The sequence below is a fragment of the Brachionichthys hirsutus genome, chromosome 5, assembly GCF_040956055.1.
Source record: "Brachionichthys hirsutus isolate HB-005 chromosome 5, CSIRO-AGI_Bhir_v1, whole genome shotgun sequence".
NCBI classification, from domain to species: domain Eukaryota; kingdom Metazoa; phylum Chordata; class Actinopteri; order Lophiiformes; family Brachionichthyidae; genus Brachionichthys; species Brachionichthys hirsutus.
The window spans coordinates 5,656,143-5,680,730 of NC_090901.1; the positions used below are offsets into that span (position 1 = coordinate 5,656,143).

General features: G+C 42.1%; 4 protein-coding genes and 1 pseudogene across 4 annotated transcripts; all 5 read left to right on the forward strand.

Annotated features, from left to right (window-relative positions):
* The first annotated feature begins 296 nt into the window (after positions 1 to 296).
* On the forward strand, positions 297 to 5,932 carry LOC137894474 (protein mono-ADP-ribosyltransferase PARP6-like; annotated as a pseudogene).
* A 1,794-nt stretch (positions 5,933 to 7,726) lies between these two features.
* LOC137894477 (ribonuclease P protein subunit p25-like) lies at positions 7,727 to 8,622 on the forward strand. Its single transcript, XM_068739955.1, is given in 3 exon segments — positions 7,727 to 8,356; positions 8,359 to 8,426; positions 8,586 to 8,622. Coding segments are annotated over 3 exon segments (735 nt in total).
* A 380-nt stretch (positions 8,623 to 9,002) lies between these two features.
* On the forward strand, positions 9,003 to 11,770 carry cox5aa (cytochrome c oxidase subunit 5Aa). Its single transcript, XM_068739372.1, has 5 exons — positions 9,003 to 9,135; positions 9,942 to 10,058; positions 10,963 to 11,084; positions 11,182 to 11,300; positions 11,378 to 11,770. The coding sequence occupies exons 1-4, from the start codon at positions 9,063 to 9,065 to the stop codon at positions 11,293 to 11,295; spliced, it is 426 nt and encodes a 141-aa protein (XP_068595473.1). The 5' UTR covers positions 9,003 to 9,062; the 3' UTR covers positions 11,296 to 11,300; positions 11,378 to 11,770.
* A 1,388-nt stretch (positions 11,771 to 13,158) lies between these two features.
* Positions 13,159 to 19,606, forward strand: LOC137894181 (AT-rich interactive domain-containing protein 3B-like). The gene is made up of 9 exons (XM_068739660.1): positions 13,159 to 13,182; positions 13,774 to 14,352; positions 16,075 to 16,149; positions 16,273 to 16,345; positions 17,094 to 17,277; positions 17,512 to 17,741; positions 18,269 to 18,535; positions 18,627 to 18,716; positions 19,467 to 19,606. Exons 1-9 carry the CDS (start codon positions 13,159 to 13,161, stop codon positions 19,604 to 19,606), a joined length of 1,662 nt encoding a protein of 553 aa, XP_068595761.1.
* Positions 19,607 to 21,786: 2,180 nt separating this feature from the next.
* edc3 (enhancer of mRNA decapping 3 homolog (S. cerevisiae)) lies at positions 21,787 to 24,191 on the forward strand. The gene is made up of 6 exons (XM_068739639.1): positions 21,787 to 21,950; positions 22,029 to 22,255; positions 22,336 to 22,674; positions 22,761 to 22,914; positions 23,540 to 23,757; positions 23,857 to 24,191. The coding sequence occupies exons 1-6, from the start codon at positions 21,787 to 21,789 to the stop codon at positions 24,189 to 24,191; spliced, it is 1,437 nt and encodes a 478-aa protein (XP_068595740.1).
* The last annotated feature ends 397 nt before the right edge of the window (positions 24,192 to 24,588 follow it).

Consider the following 24,588-nt stretch of genomic DNA (forward strand, 5'->3'; position numbering starts at 1 on the left):
AACCGAATCTTCCACCAGGGAACCTTGACTTGAAGATCGTCCTGGACCGGGACACCTTACTCTGAGCTGACGATGCTGACACCACATGGATGGGACAGGCTGGACCGGAGGATTAGGCTGTCAGCATGCAGCCGATCATGTGACACAAGTCCATGAGGGACCTCCCTTCAAAGGCGGAGAGAACAGCAAAGACAAACAGCCAGGAATATTCTGTTTCTGCAGGACGCATGGACACCCCACATCTAGTGGTTTTTAAAAAAAAAATATGTAGATATCGTTATTTGCTCATCGGGTGGATGTGGAGTGGACAGATTGCTTCTTGGGAAGGAAAGGTAAGAACTTGTGTGACTGACATCATGAGCAAATTATTGTTTCTCCTGATGTTTGGATAATTATATCAGACGTTTAGATTATTTCCCTGAAGACGCTGAGCAGGGAGCTAAATAAGCACTACATTAAACCTACAATTATAATCATATTATACTCAGTATGTATGTGACGTTAGGAAATAACTGATTCATGCATGGTTGTCCAGCAGAGCGTTAATTCAGACTTCTGGCTGTTGCCGAAGGGGAGCTGAACACATGGTGAGTGTGTCATTATGATCAATGGTTATTACCATGGTCTGATCTGAATTTTGGGGAAAGTATTTGTTTGCATTGACAAACAGGAAGACACTCTTTTTCAGAACTGAAATCACCAACTGATTGATTAGCTGATTAGTTTTGGAATAAATGTAAGTAATGTAAGTTAATTAAGATCCATGTATTGGATTTAAATGGTACATGTTTTACACTAAATAAAAATAACGAACATCATGGATTGTTGAAGACAGTAATCGTTAGTGCATATTCTATCTTGTTTGCCACTACCGCAATGAGTTGCGTCATTTTATGCAAAACAACTGCTTTATCCTTCAGAGTAGATGTCGTGTCAGCAACAGTCTAATCTGCACGATTAGTCCATTGTGTCTAATTAGCAGCATAAATAAGAGGATCTTTTGCTTTCAAATGTCTTCCAGGAGACTGAGTGTGAGCAGTGGCGCGACAGTCAAACGGAAGACAGCAACACCGAGGACATCCTGAGTGGATTCCATGTAAGCATTTCATGCATTAGTGCAAGTTGTCATCACAGATTTACAATTACAGAAATTGCCACGCGTAAAGTCTTGAAAGTCTCAAGGTATCGAATTCATTATTATAAAAATAATGAAAATGCCTTATAACGCTATATAATAACTGTAAGCCAATAGTTAGGCATTTAAATCCAAGTGTTTAGTTTAAAAAGTGAGAATTTATTATCAGTTCTAACAGTATGTGATCAAGGGTTAAAATTAAACAGTTGATCACACACTGTTGTAAGTTTCTAAATCATGAATAAAACGTTTATTCTCTAGTAGCTTGAAAAAAGAGGACTCAAAATCCAATCATGAGATTTCTCCAGGAGCATTTAGCAACATCCTGAGGCCATCACTATTAATGTAATTAAATTAAATTAAATACAGTTGACAAATACTTTAATAAACCCAGTTGTCATTAGACTTCTTACAATGGTGCAGCTTTAAGTTATACGTTGTTTATGTGCTGACTATTAGTGTAAATAAAATAGGGGTCAGTAGGATGAAGTCTAAAGTTGTAACCTTCAGCCATTGTTCTGAGCGTCTGAGTGGGTTAATCCCTCGGCCTCCTGCAGCTCTGAGCTGTTTGCGCCGTGAGATGAGTGTGTGTTGCCGTTTGTCTTCGACAGGAGGGCGGCGCCGCTAACCTTTGTCGCCACCCCCAGCTGGAGGCCGACATCGCGGCGGTCAGGACTTTGTATTCAGACTCCGCAGTCTCTACTGGGTCAGATCATCTACCTTCATTGTGGCCTTGAAGGAAATCATCTCTGCTGCCTTCATGCAACACCTCTCCTTTTCCTTCTCTCCTATCAGAGTTTACGGTTTAATTGACGGTGTGGATGTCGACTTAAATATAAACACAGGTTTTTTGGATGTAAGTTAAATGTACAAAGCATTCAGTCAAGTAGAGTCTACAGAGATACTTGTTTGGGTTTAAGATGATTACACTGTTTACTACCCACAGAAGGAGGTGACTAAAGCCTGGAGGATTAACCCGTCAGAGCCCATTGTTATCCGTCTGCACTTCTCCCTGTCTCAGTATCTGGATGGGCCGGGTAAGCTTCAAAATCCCTGCTGCAATCCAGCTTCACTGACAAAACACATTGTCTGATTTGGTGATGTTTCTCACTGCAGTGCCTTCTGTCAAAGTCTTTCAATTGCCCAACAAGGATCATTTCTGCCTTGGGAAACAACTGCAGAAGTGAGTGGCCCTTCCTTTATTTCAACAGGAAGGACCTCGGTGATCCAGATTATATCAACACATTTCCTTTTGACAGAAGGCAGATCTCCAGATTTTAGGAATTTGACCTTTTTCTATATAGCTCTGTAAATCTTTTGTTCAGAGCTGGACTTGACAGACCTCTTTGTTTCTGTTCCCCAGTATTCTCGCGGTCTTCTTATCCCAGGAGTGGAAACATTTGACCAATGAGAACATCGTTCGAAGGAAGAGGAGACAAACCTGGTTCAGGCCAAGTGGAACCATCAAGAAAGTTCGTGCAAAGCGTAACATCTGACTCCCACCATCAATGTCAGATGTTTTTTCACTGATTCAACCTGTTCTTCAGTCTCTATTCCACGCTGCCTCACTCGCCATGAGCAGGCCCGATGGACAGAAGGAATCTTCAAGGATCAGTCTACCAGCAATGAAACGCAACCCGTTCTCTCATCGTACAACTTCCTACACCGTCAAGAATCCGTCAGGAGAGCTCTTCGCTTACACACCGAGTGGAAAGGCAGGGATTGTCTCCTCAGCGCTGTCGTTCTCTATTCCTCCCTGTTACATTTGAGTTCTTTAAGTCTTTAAATGTTTGTGTCCTTCCTCCACAGAGGGTGGTGGTGTCAGCGGTTAAATCATCAGCACACCTTAGTACCAGACAGCTGATGGAGCTGCTCTTCTCCTCCCAGGCCATCAGGCACTGCAAGACCAGCCCGACCCTGCAGCATGGCTTCCTGGTTCAGGTAAAGCTGTGAGAAATCAAATGACTTCATCTGACTGTTCCAGACTCGTGGGTGCTTCAAACTGGCATTTATGGCTAAAACAACCTGCAACTTATGCTACATTAAATCAGCCTTAGTAATAAAAAACACACTGGTTTTTATACACCACTATTAGCAAAGGCCGTAAGATTGAAGGTGTACAGTCATCTCTCTCGGGTGTTACGTTCAAGGACCCCCGCAATAGCTAAAAATCCACGATGTAGCGACACCATAAATATTGTATTGTATTGTATTATATTATATTATATTATATTATATTATATACACCTCCCCTGGGAAGCATCCTAAATAGATGCGACAGTCACCTCAGCTGACTCCTCTCGATGCTGAGGAGCAGCGGCTCAACTCAAATAAACTTCCAACCAAGTTAATCATAGATTTCATTTCTAACGTTGATCACTGTGTGCACAGGTGATGAGGTATGCTGAGCAACGGCTGCTAACGCTGAATGAATACTGTGTCCTCTGTGATGAGCGCCACGTGTTCCAGAATGGCCCCATGTTAAAGGTAGGCCCTCACAAAGACACAAGATGGTGGCTTCATCTCGACTGCTAACGTATCACCGCTGCTCTGCCGGGTGTGTTTCTAGCCAGCGGTTTGCACCCGGGAGCTGTGTGTGTTTTCCTTTCATACGTTGGGGGTCATGTCTGGAGCTACAGAAGAGGTTGCCACCGGTGCCGAGGTTTGCAGCACATGTAATCTGTCTTATCATACAATGTTTGAGCTGTACTGAAGCAGCATCTGTTCTACAGGTAGTTGACCTGCTGGTGGCCATGTGCAGAGCCGCCCTTCAGTCTTCACGCAAAAGTATCATATTTGAACCGTACCCGTCTGTCGTTGATCCCTACAACCCCAAAATTCTGGCCTTCAGTCCGCAGGTATAGACTGAACTAATCTAATTGATTTGAATTATCTAATCATTATGTCGGTTCTTCATACTGTAATACTACATTCTTTTATTGTGGCAGAGGAAGAGCTACAAAAGGCTGCAAAAAGCTCTGGACGGCATCTTGTTGATCCGAAGGATGGCTCAGGTGATATTCAAATTAATCATCAACTGGTTCTCTAGTCTGAACGTTGGACAATATGCATTAATTTTACATGGGTTAAACTGAATTTAATCACATTCAGGGTCCATATTCTGAAATAAAGAAACAAATGGACACGATCGACCCTCTAGCACATCCTTTACTACAATGGTAAATGGCATAATCTAATACTTTTGTTTTAAGTCATGTTTTAAAAATGCAACTATTTCTTTGACTCATTTTCTAATTGAATGTTTGTATGATTGACACAGGATTTTAGCCAGCAACAGATCACACATTGTCAAACTTCCACTGAATAAGGTATGATATCATTTAAAGTACTAGTAGATTAAAAATAACCAAATATGACTTTTGTAGTTTGATACAAACTTCACTCTCATCCATTTTTCTTATTCCTTGGTGCACAATAGCAACTTAAGTTCATGCACACACCTCATCAGTTCCTGCTGATCAGCAGCCCTCCATTTAAAGAGGCTCATTTTCAAAGTGCCAGGAAGCTTTATGGCAGCACCTTCGCTTTCCAGTGAGCAAAAGAAAACATAAACCCTTCACATCAACACTACAGTTTCCCTCCTTTGTGCACTAATACCTTTTATTTATTTATTTATTTGTTTACATTTTTTAGTGGCTCCCACATTGAAAACTGGCACTCCATTCTGAGAAATGGGCTTGTTAACGCATCTTACACAAAGTTTCAGGTAGAGTATGATCCTTAAAAAATGGTTTACTATTATCTGACTAATATAATAATTTAAATCTGATGTCAAAGGAGATTTCTGAATGAATATTTGCCACACCTTTACCACTTTTAAGATGCATGGAGCCGCATATGGAAAAGGCATCTATTTGAGCCCTATTTCAAACATATCATTTGGATATTCTGGTAAATATTCACATTTTTTAATAAGAATAAGATCTACAAAGATTACTTATTAGATCTAATTTGTTTTTTTAATTGTCTTTTTGTAAAGAGATGGGTCAAGGGCAACATCAAATAACCAGCAAAGAGCAACTCTTAAAGAAATACAACCAAATAAAAAAAATCCAGGTGGATTATCTCCTTAATTCCTTTACATGTGGACTCAATCTCCTAAATAAAATAATTTATTCTGTGTCTTTGTACCTTTTTTTGCACAACTCCTCTATTCCTGTCTGGTCTCAGGAACAGCCAGGAAAGAGCAGGTTTCTAGAAAGTAGGAACTTGAACTGCATTGCTCTCTGTGAAGGTATATTTTGAATCTAAATATCTGATTTTATTTTATACTACATATTATTTTATAAGAGATGTTTCTATGTCTTGACAGTAATAACTTCAAATGATCTTCAAAAACATGGAAACATTTGGGTGTGTCCAATACCTGACCATGTGTGCACCCGTTTCCTGTTTGTGTGAGTGTCACAGAAAGAAGCGGAACCCTTTCTGCCTCCCAATGTCTAAAGAAATATCCACGCTTCATTTTAGATTTCCACAGCATCCTGCTTTCTTCTTTCACAGGTATGAGAATGGCCAGGTGGGAAACGTCCACATCAACACTCAGGAAGCTGGAATCCACAAGGAAATTTTACAAATAATTGCCTCAAATTCCTGCTGAAGTTGAGAAGCAAGAGAACACACCGACTGAAAATGCATCTGGATTTATTTGTGGTTAAAGCCATTGCATTTTACTTTTCATGGCTAGGCAAGATACAGAAAACAATGAGGTGATGGAGAAAAATACCAAAATCAGTTTGCAGAGAATATTTTCTGTTATCTGCAGATAAATATCAGATGAAGTTTGTCAAATCATGGACACGGAAAGCCTTTGCAGCCTTATATCTTTACACATTGGTCTGAACTGTCCTCCTTGTTGTTACACTTTTTCCATGGCTAATATATATTTTTAAATAAAAAAATTCAATATGTAATATAATATTTGTTCTTGTTGTTAAATCAATGTCACATTTTGCGTTTGCTTTTTGCAGAAACTAAATAGATATATATATATTTTTTCCACTTCAAAAGTTGTGAAATAGTTATTTAAGTAGAGGCATTGATCCCTGGTAGGCCACAAATCCACTTTAGGGCATTAACAGTCGGTGCTATATTTATGTTATATATTAGCGAGAGTACACTTGGCTGTCAAAACGAGCTTACTCCTGTCCTTTTACAATATATTTATTCTTTTTCAAAACATCTGTAAATTTCGGGAGGCATTGAGGAAGGGTAAAACATTGTGAAAACAGGCTGTGTATACGATGGATACAATAAAAACCTTCAATGGTTATAATCCTAATATGTCTGTTTGGCAGGCCGCTCCACTGGTGAGCCTTGCATTCTGCAACACTAGTCAATTGTTCATAGCAAAGCAGATGTGCCACAGGGTCACACATGCATAACAATCAAGTTCTATTAAAAACAAGATAATGATTTTCTTTAGACCACCATCATTATCCACATTAAATATATATTATTCACTGCTGAGCAAATATTTGTCATTTAATTTGCCATCAAGGATAGTGGACTATTCTCCGGGGGGAAACAGCAGTAATTAGCTGAATTGTGTTTACATTATTTAAAAAACATACATGTGCCCGTTGTTCGAGTCAATGAATACGGCGTGTATATCACCCAGTGAGGCAGAAACACACCATTATAACAGCATACTGGTTCCACATGAGGCCAACGGCTGCCCTCTGGCCATCCCTCTTTGCTCAGTTACTTTGAAGAAAGCTTTGAGGAAAACACGTCTCTGTGTATCTTCTTACAGATTAATCTATGCTCTGTGTTTCCTGGTACTGCGGCGAGTATGATTGTCCTCATAAATGTCACTGATTGAAACAAAGCAAAAACTAGGTAGCAAGCATTTTCTGGGTCAGCCCAGCGGGCGATTAGTGAAGACGCTGCAGTAGCCCCGAGGAAGACGTTATGGCTCTGTGATGAGGGGAAGTCATGCTGAAAGTCAGGATTTATTGTGGGTTGCCTTAACTATTATATTAATCTGAAAATGTTTACCGCTGTGAAATTGTATTGCGGGACAATTACATCAAGAATGGACGATGTCAACGATACGCAGAAAAACAAAAGCTTATTTCAGCTGTGTTTCTTGTTAAACTTCCGTTTAAATTAAAGCAAGCGCATGAATGAATAAAATATCTCAGCCCCAAATGCTAATGAAAATGTGCCTTCAAAATCACCTAATATGAGCACAGTAAATGTTGCATGTGCCTTTAAGAGCACTATGTCCTGCTCGCCATGTCTCTCTCTGAGCCTCATGTGTTTGTTGGCATCAGCTGTCCTCAGTGCTGAATAGAGCAAGGACATCTTTTCCTTCACATCAATGGGATTAGAGCAAGAAAGACCCACTTCACACTTCTGGCTGCCAGTTCAGTGCTCAGAAGACCAAGTGGACCCGTCAATTTAGGGCGGAAAGAAGATCTCAAATATCCCACGTTTGGATTATACAAAATGTATCACTTTTTATTTCTATATGATGGAAGAGACACGTGATTCTGATGTCAAGGGAGATACTCAAATAAGACGACACGGCACATCTTCCAGTTACTTTTCATAATTTTCTAAAAGATGACTGAACCCAGTTGCCAGATGAGAAGTTCAAATACTACCAGCAGCTCCATGCTGGAACTGCAGTCTGCTTCATTCAGCTCTGATGCCCTGGCTTCATCATTGTCTCGGCAGCTTGGCCAGAGCAGCTTCAGGAGAGTCAGATGCGCAGAGGACAGCTGTCCCTGTCCGATACCTGGCCTGGCATCAGACGTCCTGCACATGAACGTGAAAGAAGGGAGCAAGATCCGCAATTTGCTGCGGTTTGCGACAACCCGCATGCAAGAGGAAGAAAAGGATGGCCATAGGACGACAATAAGGCAGGTGGTATTTGCTGGCTCAGGTAGAGGAGTCACCAAGACCATCACCTGTGTGGAGATTCTGAAACGAAAAGTGGCAGGGCTCCACCAGGTGTCCAAGCTCTACTACAAGACGATGAAAGAGGTCGGGGAGAGTCCAGAGCAAGGAGCACCAGCTGTAAGAAAGCAGAAGACCGTCCCTGGAATCTCTATTCTGCTCTCTAAAGACCCTCTGGATCCCCAGGAACCTGGATACCAACCCCCCCAAACCTTCAATGTCCCCACGGAGGACGCAGATCACAGTCCTTCCTCACAGCACATAGCCAAGAGAGTCTGTCTGGATGACGCCGCTGTGTGTTCTCCAAGAAGGCGCAAATTCTTAATGCATCACATGAAATATTAGAAACTTCAAAGGATGCATGGTTTGTGAGTTTTAATGATGTCTTTTGGAAGCATTAAATTTGTCTGAAATCTGAAATAGCCCCCAATTTCAGCTTTTTTTAAAAATGTATGTTGGATATTCAGCGTCAAGTGATTGTTTGCCATTACATTGTTGTTATTGCTGTTATTGTTGATGGCAGTCATAAGGGCTGTCCGATGCTCTACTACAGGGAATAAGAGAATACATCTGTTCGTGTCGGTGCTAACGAATGAAGGAATGATGGACACAGGAATATTCATATGTAAAACTCTATGTAATTATACTATGTATGATTTTACTGTCTATATGTATTTTGTGACAGTAAATATTCCTCTATTATTGTCATTATTCCGTCTGGTTATCGTGTCTGTTGGAGAAAAGGTGATTTAAGGATATTTGGTGGACTTGTTCCCGAGTTCCTGTAAAGATAGAATAACTGTTTAAAAAAATAAATAAACATTACACGTATTAGTTGCTGTAGGTCAAAGTTATAACCAGTAGGTCAAAATACAGGAAAACATATGAATATTTCGCATATTGCGCATGCGCAGTTTGGACTAGTTTAGGCGACCGTCAGAGCGAAGGACTCACTTCCTCGTGGGGAATCTCACCGGCTAGTTTTGCTCGTTCCCTCATCATGTTCAGAGCTGCCGTCCGACTCTCGGTCTCCGGTGTCCGGAGTTTGACTCGCACGAAACCGGCGTGTCAAGGTACGCGTTCGTTTACCGATCACCTCTGATTGATATTGTATAATTTGACATTTGGTGCAGCAGCCAGGACGAAATCTAATGTGGCCTTCAGCCCATTGGAGCAGCTAAGCTAGTTATTTTACATTAGCTTAGCCAGGTTATCTTAACCATCATTTAGAGCAAGGTGCGCCGTTGAATGTGTGAATATTTCGGTCAAATCGTGTAGTATTCAGTTCTGATATGCTGACTGTGTTCGCCTATAAAACGCCGGTGTGTAGCGTCTGTGCCCTTGCCATGACCCGGTGGGAAGGATGAGAGTGCGGCCTGCTGAGCTGCTGCGGATGCTAGCATGCTAACGCTGTATTTTTGTTAAATATTTTCTAGCTTTTATAACAGTGGTTTATGGATTATTACAGACAGCAACCACCAGGAAGTACGTGAATTGTGAGAATTACGAGGTTTGACCAATAGTTTTACCTTTTTATACCGGAAGGTTTTTGTTTTACCGGATGCACGATATGCACTTTATGCTAACCGAGTACTCGTTTTCATATTTCCACTTTCTCACACAAATATCGCACCAGCCGTAGTACAATCACGAATGAACAAATATTTTTTGTCCGTATGTACTTTGTGTTGTGCAGTGCGCGTCATATCCGGGTGGTTTAGCTTTAATAGCTACACTGCATTTGCCCTTATTCCACTTGGGCCTAGGCTTGATACCCTTGACTGTGCTCGCCCTTCTGCCTTGCCTCTAGATGTCGCTGTGCTTTGTTTGCTTGCTCGTAAGTCCCAAGTATAAAACTACAATCTTGTTTACTGCACAGCTCTTTTGACCTCGAGGAGTTACTCTCATGAGAAGCAGGAGACCGATGAAGAGTTTGACGCCCGCTGGGTCACCTATTTCAGTAAACCAGACATCGACGCATGGGAGCTGAGGAAAGGTACGTGATTTAATACGCGTTGGTGTAACGTAAGGAAATTCTTGCATACATCTACAGATGTGAATCTGCTTTCTTGCTCCAGAAGGCAGTTTATCTTCTTCTTCATTGTTTTAGCAATATTCCACTGTGCGGCCCTATTCTGTGAACAATGAGCACATGAAACTCAAAAACACACGACTAACTTTTTATACACAATATGAAGTTATGAGGCCCAAGTACTATGGTAGAACAATTTTATAAATCGTGTCCAACATGCGATAGCTGCATATCAGTCTGAGCTAAGGCTGGTGTTTCTTTTCACTACTTTACTCAGACATTTTTACTCGAGACAAAGTGATAATGAAAATTTCATGTGATGTGTGTCTACCTTTTTGATTTATGGAGGTAATGCTCTCTAGTGGGGGGGGGGGGGGGGTCGTATCAGTCCATTGTTGTATTCACTCAATCATCATCTTTTATTTGTTTATTTAATTTATAGAGCTCCTCCCCTACAGGTGGTATTGTTGGATTGTTGTAGAAACACTGAATATGCGGCTACAGTGCGGAGCATGAGTTTCTGTATTGTAGATTGTTTTATGGTTGAAGTGTTCTAATATTTTGATACCAAATTTTTGATTTTCACAAGCAGCAAGCCATAACTATTGAAATAACAATAAGGGCAATGTTTATTTCCATTTGTTTAATAAGTCAAAAATACACGCATTGCACTGGTTCTGTTTTTATTTTATTACAGGAAAAATGAACTTTTCCATCCATCCACGCTCTCGTAGAAGAGGCAGCCTCTGCCGTCTCGTCCGCCGCTTTATCAACGGGTGTTCTCTTGTTTTTTTTAGGTGCACCTGTGGCACCGCTTCTCTTGGTTTCTGACTAATGTCCAGTTAAAACCTGTTATTCCATCTTCCAGGGATGAACACATTGATTGGATATGATCTGGTGCCTGAGCCCAAGATTATCGACGCAGCACTGAGAGCCTGCCGGAGGTTAAACGACTTGGCCAGCGCTGTCCGGATTTTGGAAGCTGTGAAGGTAAGGAAAGAAACTGTCTAATCTTTTTAAGAAACCAGGTTATTGCCTCACAGCTTGTTTGTAGCTGCCTGTCCTAAGTGTTTATTTATTTCCTCAGGACAAAGCTGGACCTCATAAAGACATCTACCCGTATGTGATTCAAGAGCTGAGGCCGACTTTAGACGAGCTCGGTATCTCAACGCCTGAAGAGCTTGGCATTGATAAACTGTAGATCAAGTAAGTGTCAAAATTCTCTATTAAGTTGTATGCAGATTTATTATGGGATGGCTTTCTAATAGAAATGTTTGTTTCAGATCTGATTTCAGTGGATCCCCCCCCGGACACAGAGACCTTTTTATCCTACATCTTTGCCTCAAAAAATATGTGTTGTATTTAATTTGACCTTTATTAAGTTCTTTTGCTTGTATAATATTGAGCCTAATAAAGAAAATGTATCTTCACGGAATCTCGCAAGAATGTTTGGGATATTTTTTTACATCTAAAGTTTGAATATTGTTGAGGTGATACCTCCAGGGCATTGCTTTGCAGTTCGTGTTCTCTGGTCTGGATCGCTCTGCGACTCGTTCTTTACCACAAGGGAGCAGCATTTGTCATGAATGTAATGTAATCATTGTACTGTACTCAATCTACGTGCCGTCGGCTTTCATTTCAGGGAAAACGTGATAAAATAAACCAATTCAAATGCATGTCGGTGTTATTTTATCAAATTCACGCCCGTGGGCCTACCTTTAGTAGCTGTAGGTTGGCTCTGGGACGAAACTGGAAAACCGAGAGAACCCACACAGGCGTGTGGAAACGCCACAGAAAAGATTCCTGGGCACCAACGTGGATTTGAATTTTTACCTCGGCCAAGGAGGTTGTTTTGTCTGTCTGACAGTTAGCTACATAACTCTAAAAAGTTACTGACGGATCTTGACTAAAGTTTCAGGAAATGTTGGGAATGTTACCAGGAAGAGATGGCTACATTTTGGTGATGATCCAGAAGAGATCCTGGATTCTGGATCACTTTTAACCTTTTGGTAACGTTGCGGTCAATGGACCTTCGGAATTTGTCCAATATCTCAGTTGATTATTGACCGGTGTCTGTGGACTTTGACAGTCATGTAGGGTGGAGACCTATCTCACCGCCATATTTTATCCGGATTAGATCTAGATCTCAAGATTTGTCAAATCAAAACTATGGGTAATTTCGAATGGGGAAATTGCCTGCGCAATAATTGGTTTCTGTTTTCTGATAACATTTCAGTGCTTTCGTGTCCAAAAAATACAGATTAAATAAATGTCGGACTAATTTTTGGTGTAAATTACAATATAGCGGGACTGAGCTGCTTGGCGGAGGTCTGCGCTCCGAGTGCTTTTCTAAGGCTGTTGCCTTTTTCTGTGAGGAATAGCAGCGCTACCCACTGCGCCACCTTCCGATTTCAAATCGATAAATTCAATAAAACTCCATGGGTTTTAAATCGACTCGAATTATTCACGCTACTATGAATGCATGAAGTAAAGACGGCCAACAGTCCCTTGAAAACATGTTGGGATCTTTCTTTTACGCTTACTTCACCCTGCTCCGGGGCAGGTAGGGGCACCGCAGGGCAATGAAGGCAATCACGGGGAATGTGCACGTAATATATGCTGTAAAGGTATGGCTGATCTTCCTGAGGAGAAGGTCCAGTCCGCGGGGTTGACTCAAATATGATTTACTTTTGCGCACAGAGTGGAGGGCGCGTTGCGCGAACCCTGTAAGTTAATAGAAGTGGGTGCAGGAAACCCACTTTACGAGCTTTCTGCATGGGGCGGGCCTTTCATTCATCTGGGCTGGGGTGGGTGGGGGTGTAGGCCACTCGCTGAAAGACAATCAGAGATGTTTGCGTTTCCATGCGCAGTGACCAGGGAGGCGCAGCGCACGGCAGAACTACCCCTCCTCCAGCTCCAAATACCCCCCCGACGTCCGCATTACGGGGAGGCTTTAGATCAAATCAGACCAGAAGGATCCGAAATGTTTGAAGACTGGTCCTGAGATGCGATTGAATTCCACGGCAGCAAAGAAGGGACGACGAGACACGACCTGTTGGCGAGGATGGATTACTCGAAGGCGCAAATGGTGAGCGCGTCGACGACTGATTGGAAACGTTCCATCTCGTGATCGTTACAGTAACAAAGCAAACGACCGGTTCTCGCAATGTTCTTTATTCTCAGAAACTTGTCGACCGAGTTCTCTTTGTAGTTATTGATCCGGTTATTTATTGCTTGTTTTATTTTTTTAATGCAGGCTTTTTATTCGCATTCATTGTGATCAGATGTAGAGTTTATCTTTAGTTCATGAAGCCTAAGAAACGTGAAATCAATTATCAGCAGAGCTTTGTGGGGAACTTGCGTCTCTTTCTGCTAAATTCTGCAGCTGAATTATCGTCGGCCTGTTTTCTGTTAATAATTGTCTCAGACCATCGAGCTTTGTTTCTCTTGCTCGAGGCCTTTCCTGTAAAACATTTTCGGTCCAACTTGGATTTGTGTTTGGCTCCAAAATATATTTAGACAGCTTTATGTAAAAAAAAAAGTACTCAACAAGTTGCCTGCTTTATTATTATTTGTTAAGGCAGGATCCGGATGATTTGCTACCAAATATACAGAGTCAACTAACATATCACATTTCCTAATTTAAGAGAGTAATTTGCATTTATTTATTTTTTTCCAGGCAAATTTCACGGAGGGAGTCACTTCAGCTGGATGTGCACAGTCAGGCCCTGCTGGGATAAAGCTGGAGGCAGTGATGGAGCAGCTGCAGAGACAACAAGAGGCCAAGCTGGAGATGAGCCTGCAGGAAAAACATCTCCTTCAAGCTCAGCTCCTGTTCGCTCAGCGCGCCGCAGCAGCCGGAGCCTCTGGATCCAGACCGGATCAAGCGCCTCAACAAGTTCTGGCTAACAATCTCAGTAGAATAGGAAGGGATGTGCAAAACGAACGCTCCGCTGAGGAGGAACAGGAAATGGCCGGAAAGAATAATGAGGAATTGGAGGAAGATGAAGATGAAGATGAGGAGGAGGACTGTGGGTCTCACCGGCATTCTAAGAAACCTAAACTCCAGCGAGACGCAGGCTTTCCTTTCCATCCTTATTCCTCGCCTCATGTGTCTGCTCTGAAGCAAATGTCCGGATCTCCTCCTTCAGCAACGAAGCAGGAGCATGAGATGGAGCTGCCGTCTCCTGCCGGCCTTCAGGCCTTCACATCACCCAATGGCTTCACCGACTGGGGCTACGATGATCCATTTAAACAGGTAAGACATCTGTGAGTTTGCAAATCGTTGTTTTTCTTCATTTGTTTTTTCTGACTGGATGGTTTGCCATCTTTTATGTTGAAGTTTTGAATGTTTTTTCCCCTAGAAGTTATATAATCTGGAATTATTTTTGTGATGAAAACTTGTTAGAAGTATGAAGATCAATGGCTTAAACGACGGTTGTAATGATTTCCTCTAGTTTCCGTGTTTAGTCGCCTCCATCTTTAGCTTTACGCGACCATTTCATGGAATCAACGCGTCTGAAGACCTGGACAAATCTGCACAAGCCTCGCCGGGTCGGACAGCCATCGTTTGCTCCCTGTTTGCAAGCTTACTGTGCGTCCTTAAATGTAGAACAGGCGGGATGAAGGCACCTGTTTGCTCTCAGCCTCGGCTGGTGTAACTCGCGGTAGAGAGGGACTGAGGCGCTCTCCGGGTGCTTTTCTAGCTACATTCCATTTTTTCCAGTCCTTGTGGATTGAACAGATGACGTTACAGAACGGCTTCAAGTGTTGCAGCGTGCATTGACCTGTTAATTTGTCATTTACATATCTAAGGTAATCTAACCCCTAATAAAAAGCAGCCAACAAAAGAAAGCCTCTCCTGACCTGCAGACTGAATACTATCAGCATCCCCAGGCAGGGATACGTGAAAACTCTGTGAGCAATTAACCGAAAGCTCTTTGTTAATAGATCCGCAGTAGGTCTCACTTGCTCATCAATAAGGGGAGGGGGGGGGTTGATTTCCATTTGATGGTGAAAAGACTGGGATGTTTATCTACTTTCACATCAATACACTTTCTGGTGGGGGAGTAGATCCTTTATTGGTGATTCAAGGCTGTAAAGCCGTTAGAATTTGGCACAGCTCTGCCTCCACAGGCAGTTTTAACTGAAAAGCGGACAGTTGAACACCAATTTAACATTTAGACACGGAGTCATAGAAAATAGCCATAGCATCCATTTACTATCCATTTAACTAGATGATGGCGCCTGAAGATGGACGTCTCTACGCTCACACGGAGATCTTTGCTGGCTTTTTTTTTTTTTTAGAAGCACACGACATGGTCTGTGTATTTTATGACCTTCTTTCCTACTCGGGGGGGGGGGGGGGGGGGGGGGGGTGGTAACTCCGATACTGTTTGAACTCTTGCTATTTATCTCTACATTAAGAGCGTGTTGCTTTTTAAGAGGTTTTACAATCTGTGAAGGAACCGATAAATACTTTACTAATCTCGAAAGAGAAATTCACTTATCTGTCTATCGCCACCAAAACATTTGTGCTCGACTAGTACGACTGTGAGAGAGGACCAGATTCTTAAAAAGCAAAGCACCAAAAACAGATGCATATGTGTAAACTGCAAGTCTTCTACTAAAGGTATAATTTTTTATTTTTTTTAAGCAGTCGGCAGCAGTAGGTGGCAGAATTCCTGGTTCCTGGTGACATTCCCAACATTTCATGAAAATTTCATCAAGATCCATCCAGAACCTTTTGAGTTATCTTGCTAAAAGACGGATGGATGGACAAACAAAAACCCCGCCTTGGCGGAGGCAGTGAATGAGTGAAATGCTTGGAGTAACACAGGAGATGAGGAAATGTGCTTTAAATAGGAATGGCTTCCTAATTTTGTGTGAGAAATACTGAATGCTTTTGTCGCACTGTTCTCATGATTTGTCATATAAAGCACACAAAGAGGAGTTTCATTGTGTGTGTGTGTGAGAACAGAGAGGAAGTTCCATCTGGGCTGAGGAGAGCGACGGAGGAAAAGGAAGAGCAGAACCATCGAGGGACTTTGCTAAAGTTAGTAGATTTGGTGTATGCATGGAGCCTGAAGAAGAACATCAGAATGTTTTAGGGAAAATCTAGAAGAGCTGAAATAATAACGCTTGACTATCTTGTTGCTAATGTTCTTTGTGTTCACAGCTTTATGAACTGGACAATGACCCACAAAGGAAGGAGTTTCTTGATGATCTCTTTGTCTTTATGCAGAAACGAGGTAAGTGTCAGTGTCTGGTATTTAAATATGTGTGCAGGTTTTGCAAGCATCCAATAATCCTTGCTAAATGTTCCTTTCCATATCTGTAAGAATTATTTTGAGCATCAAACGAACACATTATTGCTGCTCCTGAGGGACTGCTGATTGGTAGCAAATTCAAAATGCGTGTTTCTTCATTAAGGATTAAACAGCACACACATAAACCCACAGCTGCCCAGCATCTTACTCCCCTCATAATTGGGTTTATTATCAAAAGGTTCTAGATTGTTCTTGGTGTCTTTATACACCAAACATGAAAAGTCAAAGTGAATCAGAGGTGATGTGTATTTTAAACTGATTTTTGAATCCATAAATGGGTTTTATGACTGATTTTTGGTGAGTGAATTAAATGAACAAGATTTTTTTTTATGCCGACATTCTACCTACCATTTCTAGATGTCTTTGACCAGTTTTACTTCAAATCAGGATTGTGCGGTTAGCTGTCCACCCTGTGATTGGCAGGAACTGCTGGCTCCCGGTACCCCTCCCCTCCCCCCAGTACTGAACTCGGTGGCAGCAACAGAGAGTCTTTGTGGAATTATCCCCACCCCCAATAACATAAACTGTCGGCCATCAACTAGATAAATTATAATAAGGATTATTTTCCCTCTTTTTTTACAAGACCACTGCTATTTAGCACCAACTTTCCAGTAGTAGCACACCCAGGAAACGAATCCATCCCATTGTTTTTGGCCTCTTCTATGTTCAGGAACTCCTGTCAACCGTATTCCCATCATGGCAAAGCAGGTGCTGGACCTGTACAAGCTTTATAAGCTGGTAACAGAGAAGGGAGGCCTGGTGGAAGTCATTAACAAGAAGATCTGGAGGGAGATTACCAAAGGTCTGAACCTCCCCACCTCCATCACCAGTGCTGCCTTCACCCTCCGTACCCAGTAGGTGTCTCCTCCGTACAGCAAAGCACAGCAACAACTGTGCTTTGGCAAAAGAAATTGGTATCGGACTATGTTGCTGTTTGGTGACTTTAATTTCTGGAATTAATGTTAAGCAGAGGTCTGCGTAAGCTGCAATGAAACACTCAGAAAATGAATAATGGATCATGTTTTACAATGAAAACGATGCTATTTCTTTTACTAAAAAGCCGTCTCATTTCAAATGTTTCCTTGTAGGTATATGAAGTATCTGTATCCATTTGAGTGTGAGAAGAAAGGCCTGAGTTCTCCTGGTGAGCTGCAGGCAGCCATCGATGGTAACCGCAGAGAAGGCCGACGTCCCAGCTACACCAACAGCCTGTACCGCTACGCTCCCTCACCCGGCTCTGCATCCACCATACAAGCCTCTCCGGCCGGTCACGACGGCCTGAACACAGCCCCCAGCCCCAGTCTGAAGAAAAAGAACGGTATGATATCGGGTGCTGTGCTCTAGATCAGGGGTCCCCAACCGCCGGGACATTGGTTACCGGGACGCACGGAAAGAATAAATCATTTCTAGAATTTCCGTTGTATCGATTATTATCGTCTGACAGGTGTTTGATTTTGAAAAACGATCGGATTTTGTCCAACGTAACATTCACTTGTGAATCTTGACACGTCAAGACGCTTGTCTTGGTCACGTGATATGTTACTCAAAAACATATTAATTTATTTATTAATTAAGCCCCCCCCCCACCCCAGTCCACAGGAAAATTGCCCAGCATGAAACCATGAAAAAGGTTTGGGACCCCTGTCCTAGATCTGATCTTTGATGGATTCCATATTGGTTTGTGATTTCTAGGGGACTGTTTGATTTTTGGATTTTAACAACAGTTCTATAATGACTTGCATGTAAATTTCCAGATGCTCTAGACTGCGTAATTTTGTACATATATTATTTTTATTTAAATTGTAGATTTCTGAGGGTTTTCTTTTCTTCCCCCCCCCCCAGCAGATGAGATGGCTTCTCCAGCTCTACCCAGCCGGCTGCCCGTGGCGCTGGCCCTGGGCCGGCAGCAGCAGCAGCTGGCTCAAGCTGCCACGTTGGAACACCTGAGAGAGAGGCTGGAGCGTGGAGTAGCTGGAGCAGACGCTCCCGACAGGAAAAGGATGCAGCTGGCCGAGGAGCAGCAACGCCTCATGCAGCAAGCCATCCAACAAAACCTCCTGTCCATTGCCTCTCACTTCAACCCCATGAGCATCAAACCCAACAACGGACAAGGTTGTCTATCTCTGCTGTCATGTTCCCAGCGTTATTGTGACTTTACTCCGGGAAGCCCTATTAACATAAAGATTTCCTTCTTCTCTCGCAGAAATCAAACAGGACTTGTCACTGAGCATCTCCACTAGTGGCTCCAGCGGTATCAGTGTATCTGTAGAGTTTAACGGCACCGTTTATTCAGGTGAGAAATGAGCTCTAAGGGAAAACGCTGTTGCGGCCTTCCTAAAATGTATCAAACATCTTGAAGGACATTAATATGAAATCAAATTATGTATTTATATAGCCTTCATTTTTCATCTTTTTTTTTTAACTTGAGGCATATTATTTTATTTTGTATATTTGCACATATAAAAAGTTCAGTTAGTCAGCCATTCTCTTATTAGAAGAATTCAACATAACTGGAAATGCATATTTGCATTCTTAACGAGTTGAATGAGAAAATAAGTTTGCTAGTAGCGAGTTAAAGCCAGCTGACATTTATCTTGGTAAAGACTAGTTAGCTCTGTCAGAAGGTGGAATAAAATCTATTAATAACATATCTCATTTGTTTAAATTGTATAAATCCCTGACTGTAAAAACGGTAAAGAGGAATTAATCGACATTTCTTCCACATCTTGTCATTTTTACACTTTGATTTTGCACAGATTAATTAAAACGAGGTAAAATATGTTCATATTTAGTTCTGGCCCAGGGACTTATCAGCGTTGCACAGAGACAATCTTGTTCCTGTGTCCATGCTAACGTAAGCTAGCCTTGTGGCTCTGGCTGATGCCCAGCTATAATGTAATTAAGTGTCTTGTACAAAAATTCAAATTATACAGTTCCCAATCTCTATTTTTGTGCACTGCCTAATCTCCCTAAATAAAATCTGCAAAGTTTGTTATATCTTTTAATGTCTGTTGATTTGAACTTTAACTTTCTCTCTGACCAGGAATGCTTTTTGCCCAGAAGTCTGCTGCTCCTGTGGCGTCACAGACGGTGACACAGGCAGGAACAAGTGCTTTCAGCGCGCTCTCTTCATCACACAGTCCCTCCTCTTCATCTTCCGCCTCTTCAAAAGGACCAAATTAAGATTTACTGGCTAATGAAACGGTCCTGGTTACACAATATACCTCTATTGTCAGACATGAGTTTTGGTAATTACAGCAGAAGGCTTCCGACATTTATTTGCATTGCTTCGACTGTTTTAAGATGAGTCTTGTCAAGAGGACATTGATGTTTGACCTCAAAGGCTTCCATAAATTCATGTCGTTTCAGATCACAGTTTACCTTAGTGCCTGTTAGCAGCGATTTAAATGTATTGGGGTTTTACACGTGTCTTTAGAGCTGAAAAGTACACAATGAGAAGCAATGGCCTCTTGATGCCACTGATTATCAAAGAGCTGCTGCCTTTCTCTAGAACAGAACGGTTTGATGCCACTGAAGACCAAAAAGCCTTACCTCAATAACTCTTGCCTGTAACTATTTTTGCTCAACTGCATACATGAATCCATTTATTGTAGCCATCAGGGATTATTTACACGGAAACGCTGACTCGAATGAAGCAGAAAATAAATAGGCTGCAGGTTGGTGGGATTTTCCTCTGAATTGTGATCGTGTGTTATTTTACTTATAACTATTTTGACTTCAAATTAGAAAGGTTTTTTCCACCCATATAAACTGTGAGTCAAAGGCAAAATGTTTCTGTAGGATGGAAGTGATACAGATTTACCTCAATGTAGTTCCCTCGCCTCTCAGATATCGTCTGAACTCAGGGATGTCCTCTGGACGTGTCACTGTTATTCTGTATCCTAATATTTTTGTTGTGCTGTATTTGATAAATGAAGATAATGTATTGTGAATGACCTCAAGTACGCACTGAAATGGTCCTACCTCAGTCTTCTAGACCAGTATGCAATACCCAATGTGTTGATTTAGCCATCGACTGAACACTCCTGTATGCGGACAATCAAGCACACACGTCATTGCAAACGAATGTCACTGTAAACTCACCAAATGTATGTAACTCTGTTGCTCTTTGAGTAATGTATTGGCGATGATCAATAAAACAATCATGTTGTCTGTATAAATAATTGTCTCTTGCTTTTTGTGATAAGTAGAACGTTACGGTTCCCGTTCAGTCGTCCCTACCCACTTCCTCTTCACTAATTAAATTAAAATCACCCCAGTATGCTTTCCTAGACACCCACGGAGCGTGACCCCACGCCCTCCCCCCGGAGGCCCCTTAGCTTGTCCCCCCACCAATGTGCACATTACCGGATAGTGTGATATGGAAAGATCTTTCACTAAAGTGCATGGGCTGAATAACTTGTCTGAAGCAGGACTAGTCTCCATCCGGGAGTGACAGGAAGGAAGGAGGGGGAAGGTAGTGAGCTGGAAGAGCCTTTCACCATGGCAGAGATGATAAGAGCAATAAATAATGGTCAGTAGAACATGTGTTGCTGGAATGCAGGGAGTACGTAGGCCAAAGGAAAGTGATGAGGGACAAATTGAGGCGTTTGGGGGCCCAAGGATTTGAGATGAATGACGTGCATGGAGAGGGAGGTGCAGCAAAAGCAAAGGTGGTGATGGAGTTTATTAAAAGCACAGGAATATTGAGGAGAACATAAGGGAAATGTAATGACAGTATATTATTATTAATAATAATTTATGTTATTGTTTTATTTTATTTTATTGTATTTATTATAATATATATAGTAAGTTATGACTCACGAAGGACAGCTACATTCGTGTTGAGCTAGGAGCCTGAGCCATACCCCGGATCAGTAGGTGGCGGTAATTCATTTCGTAAAGGTGGCCAGCCGCCCATAAGGAAGAAGAAGAAGAAGCTTGAACTTTTATTTTGAAAAATGCCTCATCTTATCGGAAGACGGAAGTCATCATTCAGGAGCTAGCGACAGCAGCATTAGCTTTAGACCTTTAAAGGGAGTTAAAATTGGTTTCATTTCAGCACTAAATTTGATACTTCATTCATTTTTATTCTTGAAGAGTGTGCCTCGCATTAATTCTATCAAGGTACAACACTTTAAGCTCGGGGTTTTAACCAATTACAGCGTAAAGTGTGTGCTAACTTAAACGGATAGCAGGCCGATGCTAGTCAGTTAGCATAGTCGCTCGCTAGCAGTAAATGTGTGTACTGTTCGCATTTTACATATCATAATTAATTAACACAGTTTGCCTCTAACGTAAAGCTTATTTCTTTGTCTTTTTTTTATTTATTTAAATCTCCAGTTGTTCGTCGTTGCACAGTCATGGCCGCGGATTGGTTGGGTAGTTTGGTGTCAATTAACTGTGGCCCATCGCTTGGAGTTTATCAAGGAGAAGTGACGTCTGTGGACCAGTCCACGCAAACAATCTCCTTAAGACAGCCTTTCCACAACGGAGTCAAGTGTCCTGTGCCAGAAGTCACATTTAGGTAGGAACTACCTTGTTTTTTCTGTTTGTGCACTGATTGTTTACTACCTTCTCGTGACAGTTGTTTTCCCCCCTGCAGTGCCATTGACATAAAAGAACTCAAGATCTTAGAAATCAGATATGGCAATGCAAGGACCAGTAAATCGGCTTCTACGAAGGTTAATAGTGCTCCGCTTGTAGTTCCAAAAACTGACCCCAGGTCTGTTGAGAAGCTAAACTCTCCTCAGCACTGCTCTAAAAGCTATGGAGAACGTCACCTGGATGTACCTGGCCAGCCAAAAGCATTCAGACGAAGACACAACTCTTGTAAGTGCAAGAAACTTATTAAAAAAAAAAAAACGTTAAATGTCGGCATGCTCAAGTTAACAACATATTTTTCCACTCAGGGTCATCTAGCAGTCGAGGGGCGAACCAAGTGACGCCTAAAAAGAACGGGGTTAAGAATGGTCCGATGAAGCAGAGAGACGACGAGTGTTTTGGAGACGGCATGGAGGATGGGCTGGACACAGATTTTGATTTCGAAGGAAACTTGGCTCTTTTTGACAAGGCTGCAGTTTTCACTGAGATTGATATATCCGAGCGGCGTAACGGTGCGAGGTCGCGTGGGACACCTCAAGAGCAAACGCCCTCACGGTACCGTCACGACGAAAACATCATAGAGGCCAAACCTATTGTGTACAGACAGATAACCGTACCACAACCGGGGGCCAAGGAGTACTGCACTGGTAACTAATAATGTATTAACACAAACTGCAGTAGCCACAATTGGTCTGATGCAAACTCATGTGCTTGTATTTGTTTGTCCATGCAGACTCTGGGCTTGTTGTACCCAGTATATCCTACGAACTACACAAGCGTGTGTTGTCAGTCGCTGAGCGTCACGGCCTCTCGCTGGAGCGAAGGCTCGAGATGACGGGCGTGTGCGCCAGTCAGATGGGGCTTACTTTGCTGGGTGGGCCCAACAGGTAAGCATGTAGTAATAGTATATCGACGGATATAATAATACGTATGATATAGCATGGCGTGATGATTGGCCAAATCAGTAGCCAAACATATTCATACCAATAAAGCATTAGATGACTTGTGGCCCAATATCATTTTGTGCTGATACTTTTTTCTGAAATCTGCAGCGTCTGCAGTTTCGATTATATTTTAGGAATTTTCTGTTGACTACGTATCGTGTAATTGTGACTTGTACTGAGGCTATTTATTTGTCTGTCGCTGTATTCTTTACCTTTTGGCATGGTGGATTAAGAAACCTGAAGCACTGGAAGGAATAAATGTTTCGCTGCACACACAGAAGTGTGTGGAGTTTGTTTCTTGGGATGCGCGTCTGACGGAGAGCCCTGAGTTTAGCATCCAGATTGACATTGCTGCTTGGCTGTGTGTGATTAATAAAAAAAAAAACATAGATAGCATCAATGTTGAATGTGTTTATCTCTTCTGTTCGACTTATGTTAAATATTGTTAGTATTCAGTTCAACAAAAACATGTGTCCATTTTTACCAAGTAAGAATTTGTTGATATTAAGTCCAAAGGCAGCACAAGATTCAGGAAAGCAATGCCATTTCTTTTTTATGTTCCTTCTAGATTCACTCCAAAGAATTTACACCAGCATCCCACAGTGGCTCTCTTATGTGGCCCCCATGTTCAGGGAGCTCAGGGAATAAGCTGTGGTCGTCACTTGGCCAACCATGAAGTGGAGGTAGTCTTGTTTCTGCCCAACTTCGTTAAGATGCTTGACTCAGTCACCAGCGAGCTCACTCTCTTCATTAAGACCGGCGGGAAACAAGTGTCAAATATCAAAGGTGGGTATATATTTTATTTTTCCCCATGGGAGGTGGTCAAGTCAGTAAATTGCTTCTTCTTTTATCTCTCTCTCTCTCTCTCTCTCTCTGACTTTCCAGATCTTCCAGACACTCCGGTGGACCTGGTCATTAACTGCCTGGACTGTCACGAGAACACATTCCTGATGGATCAGCCCTGGTATCAAGCAGCAGCGGACTGGGCTAACCAGAATAGAGCACCTGTGCTCAGCCTGGACCCTCCTGGTAACGGGCAGGGCCAGGCAGTCGAGGCCAAATGGTCCCTCTCTCTCTGCCTGCCGCTCGCCCTACCGGAGGGAGCTGGCAGCGTTTACCTGTGTGACATAGGCATCCCTGGGCAAGTGTTTAAAGAAGTGGGAATCAAATACCATTCTCCTTTTGGGTGCAAATTTGTCATCCCATTGCATTCTGCGTAATGATGATAATAATGACCGACTTTACAGGATGAATCTTTCACTTTCCATGACCCTTTGCGTTTTGGCGCCTCGCTGTATATTCCAGGACTTTGTTTTTCATTTGTTTATCAATTTTGGTTCATTGATCATATTCCAACCTATCAACATGTGAACAGGGCTTGTCCCTCATACTGTTTGGTTATTGTTGGGGGTGAAACGGTAAGTATTCTGACCATTAGAGGCTTCAGCAGTACTTCTAGTTACCACTATATTTACATTGTGGGCCAATATCTGGTACTTACGATGCTGCTCAAGTTAAAACTGTTTCATTCAAAGTGGTTTAGAAATAAATGGGACAACCTCTGACTTAAACGTTGAAAAGTGTAAGTGTAATATAAGCATCATCTTATCGCCGCTA